Source organism: Acomys russatus, chromosome 15, assembly GCF_903995435.1.
Source record: "Acomys russatus chromosome 15, mAcoRus1.1, whole genome shotgun sequence".
Classification (NCBI taxonomy): Eukaryota; Metazoa; Chordata; class Mammalia; order Rodentia; family Muridae; genus Acomys; species Acomys russatus.
In genome coordinates, this window is record NC_067151.1 from 27,541,970 (window position 1) to 27,554,116 (window position 12,147).

The following is a 12,147-nucleotide window of genomic DNA, read 5'->3' on the forward strand; positions in this document are numbered from 1 at the left end:
ATCTATGATCTCACTGTTAGGAACAAACACAGCCAGCACCGCATAAAATGTAAACAGCTTCTGTCAGTCATTGTGCAAAGGCTTCCATAGGTGATGCTTGCTAATCCTCACATTTCTGTGACTCGCTTGCTATTATCAGTCAGGCCCTTCATATGAGCAGGTGAAACTCCAGGTTCTGTTTAACTTGCCTGTGTCCATATGCAGGCAGTAAGTGTTGAGATAAGATTAGAAGGCAAAGGCCCGTAGGTAGGCCAACTCCCTAACTCAAGCCTTTACCATCAGCTCACAGAAGAAACAATGAGGAAACAGCTCAAAAGGTATGTGTGAGCTCGCTGATACAGCCAGTTTCTTTACTACCTGTGACATCTCTTTTTCTTAGTTCTCTGGGAGAGTTCAATGTCTGACTTAGGATCTCAGGCCACTTGAATTCCACATTTTATGTGTCTTCCTCCTGAAGGGTGTGGCAGCCACTCCTCAGTATTTGTATGCTTGCTGTGCATATCTACCAAGGGTTCGGCTTTATTGTGTTGTAACTTAGCTAATAGAGAAAGGTAGTAAGGATACCCAAGCTTCAGACTTAAAGAGATACGCGCACATACACACTAATGATTAAATTGCCAACACAGACAAATCATATGTTTCCAATGTCATTTCAAGGTGCCAGGAAAACAGAAATGACAGCAACGTGTTTGTAGAATTGGTTGGTTTGATTTTGTCTTTCTCTGTGTGAACATGTGTTTTCATGCCTTTGCATGGGTATGTGCGGGTGTGCATGTGTGCACACACATTAAGAGGCCAGAGACAGACGTTGACTATCTTTCTCAGTCGTTCCCCACTTTGTGTTTGAGGTAGGCTCTCCTCCTGAACCCGGAGCTCACTGATGTGGCCCTGGAGGTCAGCCAGTCTCTAAGTTCTTCAGCCCCAGAATTACAGGCTGAGGTGGAATTCAAGTCTTCACAGTTGCTTAGCAGACACTCTACCTACTGAACTATCTTCTCAGCCCCTAACTCTTTTTCACAATGATATATAAATGCTAATTTCCTTATTTTTTTCCCAATCATTCCCACAAGGGTTTACATTATACAACATGACTCTTATCTATATAAAATAAAGCAGCAAAGGACATGAGACTCAGGGAGATGTGTTAGGGATAGATGTGGGTAAATATCACAACATGAGGAGAAAGTCGGGGTTTTTTCTCTTTTCTTTTTTTTTGTTTTTGTTTTTGTTTTCGAGATAGGGTTTCTCTGTGCCTTGAACTCACAGAGATCCACCTCCCCAAGTGCTGGGATTACAGGTGTGCACCACCGCACCCGGCTAAGGAGAAAGTATTTGTATGAGAATATTCCACTTGGGAATGATATTTTAGGGTACAGCTTTAGAGATCAGAACAATACGCTCAACATTTTAAATACTGAATGCTTGTCCTGGTTCCTTCAAACTATAAGATCCACGGATCATGTGATCTTCCATAGAAGGTTATTGATCATGTCAGAATCAAGCTTAGGGACATAAGGCAAAGTGAATTTACAAGATTTTCCAGTTACACTTTGACGTGTCTAATATTTTTACTAAAATGGACAGGATTTTGGATAAACACAAAAGTCTAATCTTTATTATTTTCCAGAAGTGGGGTACTTTAGATAAATCCCTCCCCTACTCTGCTATTATTTTTTCAAATGACAGGCTAATATTTTACAAAATTTGAAACTCGTTTGAAGTTTGACCTTTTTCTATACTAAACTGGAGACTTAAATTCCTCATTTCCCTCCAGTAACTCAGGGAAGTAATTCATGCAATTAAACTCCACATCTCCGCAGCCTTTCCCTGTAACAGGCAGAACACCGCCTCTATTCACTCCGAAAAATAAAGTATGCAAGAAATTTGCCCCCGGGTAAATTTCTCTTTCTCCATCTCCACCTCTGGGTGCTCCATTAAAGCTAAACCCCTCTAAAAGCCCATTTGACTCATCCAATTAATCCATTGGCTTAAATTACTTCCCACTGTGCCATGAGAATATTCCCATTTCTCTTTCAGTACTTTAGAGTTGGGGAACTTGTTCCCTGATCAGGAACCTGTTCCCTGTTGCTTGTGTCAGAATTTACAAAATAATATCACTAGTACCAAAAATAGAAGGAAGCATCAAGGCTCCATCAAGCCTCCAGGCTCTCTTCCACCCGCTCCCCCACCAAACTACAAATATGTGAGCCTAAACCCATCTTAGTAATTCTTTCTTGCAATTGTTTTAAAGGCTTTTGGAGTATTTAATTTTTTTTTTAATTTCCTAAAATACGAATGTTTCCTTTAAAACTGTAACCAAAATTGAGGTTATATAACAGAGTCATTCAGACTTACAAAGATAAAAATACAAATATACCATCACTATTCATCTTATTCATGATCAAAGCAGGTAGGAGTTGTAGCTGCGTAAATATTTGCTTTACGATCTCTGCTTATGCCTTTTAATTAATAACATGATTGTTAGCCTATGGAGTTCTTTAAAATACTCCTTTCTCTTCTCATTTTTCATAAAACAACTGTGTGGTGACTTGATCTCACTCAGGGAAGGTGAATATGGTGGATGTAAAAATGGCCTTTAGTGCAGCATCCAAGTTGCCATGAACTTTCCATGTACAAGGGGCTCTTCATTGAAGACACATTGTTATTTCATAGGTATTTTATCAGTCAATAAAACAGAAGCATAAATAAGTTTAACAGCCCAAGATTAAATAACCAAGAAAGCAGGACACTTTATTCCAACTCCAGGTTGGACCTCCAAGAAACTCCAAGAAATCATGAACTGTGTGAGATGGTTCAGAACACACAAGCTCATGTTACCAGACCCAACATCTTGTCTAGCAGACTGTTTGCCTTGACTACTAATCTCCCTTCTTCCTAAGAACTGAAAGTACCTAAAATTATGTTTAATACGTCACAAACTACTTGTGGAGGCCCCTGGTCTCAGGGGAATTCCAGTGACATTTTTCCACGTAAGTATTATATTTGTCGCTTGCCCTGCATTCTTAACAACTGGCAGTCATCATCACAAATACTCCACATGACACTGAATCCTCACAGCCCCGACAGCACTGGTATAATTATCTCAGGACAATACTGAGGTGCTGAGAAGTGAGGTCAGCTGTCCCTAGGTGTCCCTAGGTCTGCGGTGTGTGTACAGGGAGGAGACTCATATAAAAACCCACATTTTAACTCCTCAGGACTTGAAAATGTCTACGTTGAGCCATTTGTTTTGTCTTTCCAGAGATGTCACAGAGCAAATACGTGTTTAGGATTAAGCTATCTGGTTCAGGCAACCATGGACGCCATACCAGAGATGCTTCTACCTAGAACGCTGGCACTTGGCTACAGAGTAGGCCCTCGGCTGTCTGTTGTCGAAAGCGAATTGATCTTTGTGTTAGTCTAGTAATCCACTGTGGAGCAACTCTCTAAGCAGTCTTCCTTGAGTGCGCAATCCAGTTATTCCTGTGTAACGTTCTCTGGGTGGCTAAGCTTAGTTAGCTATGCTCATACAAATTCATAAAACAATGACTCAATCAGCAATTATTTTCCTTTTCCATGGCATTATAGAATGTTATAGGAAGTGACTGTCGGATTTGGCTCCATATCACTTATGTAAATCTTATGCATGTTCCTCTTTTCATTTCTTCTGTTTGTCAACTCCTAAAAATCTATGCCCATTATTAATAATAATAAAAAGAAACAACTTCCTGATTTGTAGCCCATGGGCAGAAATAGGCCATGATAAGAAAAAAAAGTAACACTGAGAATGACAGCTATAACACTATCCACTACACAAACACAACATATACACCCCGCACAGAAGCTTAGCCTCAAGACCATCCATGTATCACTGGGGTAAGGTAATTTCCAATTGCAAAACAATTTCTCAGAAGAGTTCTTCGTCCTTATGTGTGTCTTCAGATACACAATCCATTTAATATTTTACCAAGCAAGGAGTTTTTGTTTGTCTGCTTTATGTCTGCTCCCATATCTGATGAACCAATATATGGTTGGCATACACTGGATTAGCAGAGGCCAATTCAAACCTCATGTTTCTATCTCTATTTTCCAACACAGATTTGAAACTGTAAGTACAGAGGACATAATTTGGGGGATACCGTGCAAAAACTCTAAGGAACGCTTGTCTCCAATCAGTTTGCTCCATTGCTTTCCTCTTTTCTGTAATAACTGAAATACTCACTGATGCCTACAGCTGTTACAAGCTTGACTGCAAGTTCGGGAATTTCACATTGAATAAAAAAAGGTTCCAGAATGTAGCGTCCGAATGCCAGGGATATCACAGCAGTAGCTCCAGGGCTTTAAAAAAAAAAAAAAAAAATTAAATTGACTACAGGAAACAATAAAGAACATTTTCAGTAAAACTTTCTATCTTCTGGCCTTATTACAAAACATGTGGAACATGTCTAATGCTAAAAGCCTGCTATGTTTACAGCTTCATATTCCAATTAGTTGTCACACACTCCAAATAGCAGTAGTGGCTAATTTTTTAAAAATCTTTGGGAAAACTAGTACTCATGTATGTTTATGCCAACATGTGTCTAAATACTCAACACTGACTCTTAATTTTTAGTAAAAGGAAAACTCAAAGCCAAGTGAAGATTCTTCACTTCTTAAGAATATTTATATAGAGAGAACCACAGAGTAAGAAGACAAAATCAGCCTGAGAAGAGAGCAACCCAGATGATACGTCATCCCGCTTTAGTTCTTCAAAGGGAAAGAATGAATATTCCATTTCATCTTACATATGAGTGCATATTCTTGCCACACACAAGGAAATCCACAGAATTGCTTAACATCTCAAGCAAGAGTCCCTTCCAGCTTTTCTTCATTCTTGTGGTTACCTAAAACCCAGGCCTGGTTCCTGGACTATACTATCTGTCTCCAACCTTGATCTCCTACCTCCAGTCAAAACCACAAGCCTTGTTGCTTTCTTCTCTCCCTGGAGACTCCTTCCTCCTTTCTCCAGAGGGGATGATTTTGCTGTTCTCTATCACTTATAAAAAGTCTTGCCCTTGCAAAATTAAACCTGGGGGTGTCTTTTCAGTAGCCTTAAAGTATGCTCTGGCCATGATCAAGTCTTGAACACACTCAGATCCAACCTTGCCAGGATCAAGATCCAAATCACTTCTGCCTGGTGCCTTTGCAAACAGCTGCTTTTTGTACTCTGTATCTGGGTTCAGTCTTGGTCCAGAGAAGTGACCCCAGTCCTCTGCCTGTCCACGTGTCCTCTTTCACGGTATCAAAGGTATCCCCTCCACACTGCTTCTCACAGTAGAGTTTTTATTCTACTTAAGGCGATCCCCAGATTGAAACCCCATCCTTCCACTTGACTTTGAATTCTGTGAAAGCAAGACTCTGTCCATCCCCACCGGAAGTCTGTCTCAGTGCAGAGGCTAGCACTGCATCTATTACAGGAGGAACTCCATAGGTATTGGACTCATCTTCAACATGCCCATCAAGCTCTGTTGGGTAACTGTACTTGAATTAGCATTGCAGATTATTTCTGGCAATATTGACTTAATTTGAAAGTATAACTTCAATGGGGGGGGCATTTAGATGCCATGGGTAGTACTGTTCAGATGTCATGAGTATCACTATTAGAAGATTTTATATCCTAGGGAGTTGTGTCTCTCCCCTTTTCATGTAATTTGCTATTTTGCTTGTTTGAGAGGCTATCCCAGCGGTATGAATCCAGTGTGACAAAAGTGAATACAAATGCATTAAAAACCGTCTAGAATTTATTTGGGTAACTTGGCTGCACACACACACACACACACACACACACACACACACACACACACACACACACACCTATACAACAGGTCTTTCAAAATTAAGGCAATACCTGATTATCAGCTATTTGGGAGCATGTCAATTTAGATTTCTTAATCTTTCTACTTGCCATTCAGCAGCAATTTGTAGGAAAAAAATAATGAATGGGGCAGCATATCTGTCCATTGCAAATGGAATAACCACATCCATAGCCACACTGAGCAATTGGATAAAGTTACATGACAAATGCATGGACAAAGATGGAGTGAAGCTGAAGGACACCAGGAGGGGAAGCTTGGCCTCCAGACGGGCCAGCATTCTACGAAAGTGTCCTTATTTCGACGCTGAGCATGTTACACTCAAAATAATATAACCTTGGACTTTCTGACACTTGCTAACAAAGAACTGACATCCAGGATACACAGGGCACTGATGTAAATAGTATGGAAGTTATATAGGCTTTAAGACCTGCTCTCACATACTTGAAATGCTTGGAATTCTAGTAGGAAAATACAAAGAGGTAGTTAAAGTATTACATAAAATACAAGGTGAGGACTTCAATGTCAATTGAGATGTAGAGGCCGCTTTTGTTTTCAGAAGAATTAAGACACTAAAAATGAAAGAAATATCACACACTAGGGATAAAGCATAAATTGACTGTATTTTTTTAAAAGTAAAGATAAACTTTAAGGATTACATACAATTAAGATGACAGAGAGAAATACAAAGGCACATTCCAGATAGGTGAATTTTATAAAAACAAAAAAATAATCTTTTATCATCATTTAATGATAGCAATTTCTAGGCAACAAAGAACTGCTGTTACCACTGAAGCGTGCACTACTCTGAAGCTCTCTATTAACACTGTAAAAATCGTTCCTGTTAATAGACACTTAGCGTTCCGCCTTTGTCACTTCTGTTAAGGGCAAAATGAAAATTCAGCTGAGACTTTAGCACTGTGTGTCTTGTGTTTACAGGAGAGCAAGGTTCCCTAATGATTTCTTGGATTAGAAAGTGCAAGTCACATCCCGTGGAATGAAAACACCTGTGACACAAGCTACACAGGTGACATCACAGACTTCCCACAATGTTGAAGGAAATTTGCTATTCAGAATGACTTGGCGCTATTCAGTGCCAAGAGTATCAGGAAGGGGGACAGAGTCTTACAGCAGGTACAGTGAAAAGATTTTCGCAACTGCAGGTCTCTGGTTTGTTTAAGGTAAGTGAATCATGGTGTGTAAAGTTGATTTTCTTTTCTTTTACATTTTGTAAAGCATAAGACTTGATAATACACTAAGTTGTTTGTCCCAGACATTTCTTTGTCATAAAAGTAAAGTTAAATAGCCTGATGACATAACAATAAGGGGGAAAAAAGCTCTCTAATTCCTAGCACATTAAATCGTGTCTGGCTAATCAAGGGTGTAGTTTATCAAAGTGGATTTTGAAGTTTCTCCTCCTCTCAAATAAATGCCTTTCCTAGAAAAAAAAAATGTATATCTGTAAAAGGTGGAGCTTGAAGAAAACTTTTTTTATGCATCAGGGTCTTTATCCGTTTCAACAAAGTCACATGACACACAGTTGTAATTAAAAATAGTCAAGGTGATTTCAGAAAAGTGATGAGAGGAATAGGTTGATTTTTCCCTTAATTGTTTCCATGTCCTTACCGTATTATGAGCAGTTCCACCCAGACTCGGACAAAAGCTAGTAAAGGACCAAAGACCTCCAGAATGTACGTGTAGTGACCACCAGACTTCTTTATGCTCGTACCCAGTTCGGCATAGGACAAGGCTCCTATGGAAAGTTATAAAAAGAAAAAGTACAAGTGTGACGCACTATCAAGCAGTCTTGTGACGGCATCCATACGCCAGGGTTTACTTTGCCCGCTGTGTGACCTTAATGAGAAGAGCCATCATCTCCTAACTGACACCCACCAAGTTCCTCTTCTGACTTCCTCAGACTTGAGAACTGCCTCATGCTACCAGTGGGGGTGGGAGGGGATGGGAGTGACAAGGACTGGAAAGATGACTCAGTAGTTAAGAGCACTGGCTGCTCTTCCAGAGGACCCAAACCCGATTCTCACCATACACTTGGAGACTCACAACCATCTGTGTCTCCAGTTACAAGTGATCTGATGCCCTCCTCTGGCCTCCTTGGCCATGAGACATGTACCGAGTGAATAGACATGCACACAGGCCAAACACCCAAACACATAAAAGCCAAATAAAATGAAATGACAAAAAAAAAAAAAAAAAGGAAGGAAAGAAATCTTGTTTGAAATGATTTCATAATTTCACTTAAAAAACAAACAAACAAAAAACCCAAAAAGCTCTGTCTACATTGCATAGTGTTCAAAGGTAACACTCTCTGCCCAAGCACCTAAAGAGGCTCCATGTGTGGAAAGTAATGAGTGATCAGCAGTGTCTCCGACAGAATGCTCAAAATAAATATAATTTGGAATTTAGTGGAATCTGAGTGTCACTATCTCAGAGTCACCTGGAGAAATTTGTTTAAAGGGTGAACAAATGAGAAAAGACTCTAAGGCATGTCCTAGATTCATTGTCTGTGTCCAGATTCCATCCAAATGAACAATCCACGTAGCTCTACTGCTTTTCAATGCTCCAGATCCTAAAGTAATGAGGTTACTGGGAGTCACTTAAGTACTTCATTAGCTTGGAACTAAAGACAACAAACAAGCTTCTTTGGAAAAAAAAAAAAATAGTCACCATGTTGGTAGCTTGTCCAGAAAAGCAACCAGTACACCTTGTTATCGGAAAGAGTCTTAAGCACCTCGGAATTTACTGTCAGGGAATCGATACCCAGACCTCACTGTGCTTTGCCCTAGGTTTAAATTGAGTTCTGGGAGAATGGAATTTTCACTTAAAGGTCTCAAGCTCCATAACTATGTGCCCAGATGAAAAGAAGTTCAAAGCAGACTATAAAAGGCCATGTGTTAACCTCAGCACTCAAAAAGTTGTAAACCAAATACAGATGTTGCTCGCTTTTCAGAGGGGTAGCTTTGCCCCCCAAAACATGGTACACTCAAAACTCTAGTCAGAGAGAACTGCCCATGCCACACATAGCCTAGGCACATCCTACACACTGGCCTTGAATGAGACAAAATCATCCTGCAAAAGTTCATTTTATAAGTGTTAAAATATCTCAAATAACTTATTGAATGATCAATGGTTATCACCTACCATACTACCATGAAAAAGAAGAGAGAAAAAAAAAAAGAAAGAAAGAAAAAGACCACATGCTGAACCATCTTAAGTTGGAGACCATCCAGGCCCACATTCCTGACTGGAGGATGTCTAGAACCCTGAGTCTAGAGCTTTAAGTAAAAGAAGGATCATCTCCCTATCTCTTGCTTTACTTCCTATTTGTGAGGAATTTATGGCAAAAAAAAAAAAATCTCCCAATAATTTAAGTAGAAATAATATGAGAGCAGACCTCTGAGGTTAGCGGTCAGATGTCTGCCCCAGGTCACATTATACCCCTGAAGCTCTGCAGATCCCTGAGCTCCCTCCAAAGATGGCAGACTTAGAAATAAGCGTATCTTCGCCGTACAAGTCAGAGTGTCTTTAAGTAGCTCAACATTCAAAGTGATGTGGTTTACAGCACCTAAAGAAGTATTGATTGTGTGTGAAAAGCAAATCACACAGTGGGGGCTGCCTGTGTGTAAGTATGCAAAGTCCAAGATATTGGTTGTAGTTTTTCCGATTAGATATTGATTTAATCTAAATATGTCAAGTACTGGAAGATGTTTGAAGCCTGGGGGTACACAGTCATTTAAGATCAACAATTGAGTTTCTCCTTGTTCATCTGAATCTGTATGTATCAAAACTACTCTAATAATAATAAAGATAGGATTCTGTTGGAGTTTTTGATAACTATATTATTCCAAAGAATGAAGGGAACTGGAAAGGAACAGCACACCACTGTCACCAGACATTTCATAAAGTATAATGTATTCACATAAATGATGTTACCAAGTTTTCTAGATTCTTAATTTCTCCATAGATCTTTCTATAGTAAGACTGTTTTCAAGTTTACTTGAAATGCCTCCTTTCTGAAAACAGATGAGTTCTCTGGATAGGTACCATTCCCCAAGCAGTGATTTAAAGTATCACAAGACGTGAGCAGAGAGAATAGATTGTGCAAGTGTTATCACTTGGTCCCAGAGTAACTAGGTTCCAGGTTAACAAAGTACCTTTGGAACCAAAGCATTACCCCAGCTTATAAATCAAATGAAAAAGAAATTGACCATTCACCAGTTTACGTCACCTTTACAATGAGCTTGGATAGAGTTTTATGTTGATGTGCCCTCTTGATCAAGGACCAATTGTTTCCCCTGCAACACTAACCCTCAGAGCAATCAGAGAAACATACATTTTTTTAGAGAAACAATATTAAGCATAGCATTGCCAGTCCTGGTCAGATGAACTTCAGTGAATGGGCAGGGAAACTATCTGTTTCCCCAGAGACCAAGTGAAAAACAGATGAAGAAAACATATCCAGGCAAGGAGAGAAGAATGGCACCCAAGTGAAGCCTGGGAACTCATACTGAGGAGTTATAAAAGGTTTTCTTAAAGGTATTAAAGGAAAAAAAAAAAAAAAGCTCAAGCCATTGCCATCGTACCTTTTAACAGACATGAAGTCACATCAAACACATACCTTCCCAAGAACTTTAAAGCATAATATTAGGTACGGACAAGCCCGTGAATTAAAAATATTAAAAAGACAAAGAGTGCCACCCATTTGTTTGGCTAGTAAAACGTCCGTGACACAGTTCCGAACATCCAGTTCTGCCTGTAAACAGGCCACGCCGGCTGCACCTCACAGGTGGTTTCATCCAGCAAGCCAGCTGCCAGAACACTGCTCTGAGAATGCCTCACAAAGCCCAAGCCCTCGGCTTGGAAGGCTTGCTTGGTTTCCTGGGTCATCAAAGTTTTTGTTCTCATCACACCAGAGTAAAGTCACAGAAGAGACTGTCTCGGGCAGGAAAAGAGCAGATAGCCTGCAGGAAGGAATCTGAGAGGATTCAGTCTTATGTCAACAACGGACAGTGTGTTTGGGTAGTGCACATACCTGAACAACAACAACAAAAATTCAAAACATTTCCTGTAGTATTTGCCATTCATTCACTCCCCATAAATAACCCTTTGCTTTCCCACAGAACCACACAGCCACACCCCTGGAAAGAAGTGCACTCACCAAAAAGTGACAGTACTCCACAGGCAGACCAGAAAACCAGTGACATGCCCACGCTGCCCGTGTTCTGGAGTATGCCCTTTGGGGAGATGAAGATGCCCGATCCGATGACGGTGCCGATGATGATGGAGACCCCCCTCAGCAAAGTGATCTTCTTTTTCAGAACCACCTTCTCCTGCTCAGGTGGCTCTTGGTCCCCCATGGAGGGCAGCCGCCCGCTCACATTGCCCTGCAGGTAACCTCCTTTGGAGATGGTAGCCACAACTGGCTTTCTGACCATGGCAGTGTCACACCAGAGGAGGAGGGTGAAAAAAAAAAAAAAAAAAAAAAAAAAAAAAAAAAAAAACCACACACAGGGGCAAAAAAACCAAACAAACAGAAAAACTTTCAACTTGTTTCTCTGGATTGTGACTGGTCACTGTGCTGTCTCTGCTCCCTCTTTGCTTTCACTGACCGGCTCTGCACTATTGTGTCCACAGGTGAAAACTCAGTGGATTGTGTCAGCCTTCGCGGCTATCCAATTACTCCTCTCACTCCTCGGGAGCACCTGTGTGGCACCGGCTCTGGGAGCAGTCAGTTTGCTGCCGCTGATGCGGCTGCCCTATCATTACACACCAGCTCAGCTTCCTCGTGGGCTCGTATTTATGCTGCCGCCTGTCACACCAACTTACTGGCCTGCATGATGATGCAAATTCTCCAGGTTTGCATCAGCCACATGAGAAAGCTCCAGCTTGAGAAAGCGCCAACATTACTCAGCTTTTTTTTTTTTTTAACAGTAGCAGTGTGTTGCTCAACTGACCCAAAGCATTTCCCTGAACAAAGCATACTCTTAAAGAGGGGGTGTGGCGAATCCAGCAGAAGGAAACTGGGAGTAGACCTTCTCTGGCTGACTTTAAGCAGCTCCACTCGCAGACAGAAAAGAAAACAGAAAATGAAAACGGAAACAATTACTTCATTTTATGGAGTTGCTTCTTAACTTTAACGCGTGCATAGAAATGTTGTGAGCACAACTGTTTTGACAATAGAAATTGCCTTAGGGCTCTAGTGTTTGCAACAGCAAAGTTTATACTTCATAATTTGTATTCTTCTTACTTCCCGGGTGTTTCCTAGCAACACTGTCAA

The 12,147-nt window shown here is 40.6% G+C and overlaps 1 protein-coding gene across 1 annotated transcript in view; it reads right to left on the bottom strand.

The window, feature by feature from the left end:
- Positions 1-11,341, bottom strand: part of Slc7a11 (solute carrier family 7 member 11) — a 74,265-nt gene extending 62,924 nt beyond the window's left edge. Inside the window, exons 1-3 of the mRNA XM_051157116.1 lie at positions 11,029-11,341; positions 7,479-7,605; positions 4,223-4,338 (exon numbers count right to left, since the gene is read on the bottom strand). Coding sequence (XP_051013073.1) covers positions 4,223-4,338; positions 7,479-7,605; positions 11,029-11,305 — 520 coding nt within the window. The 5' untranslated portion in view covers positions 11,306-11,341. The remainder of the gene's footprint in view (positions 1-4,222; positions 4,339-7,478; positions 7,606-11,028) is intronic.
- Between the last annotated feature and the right edge of the window lie 806 nt (positions 11,342-12,147).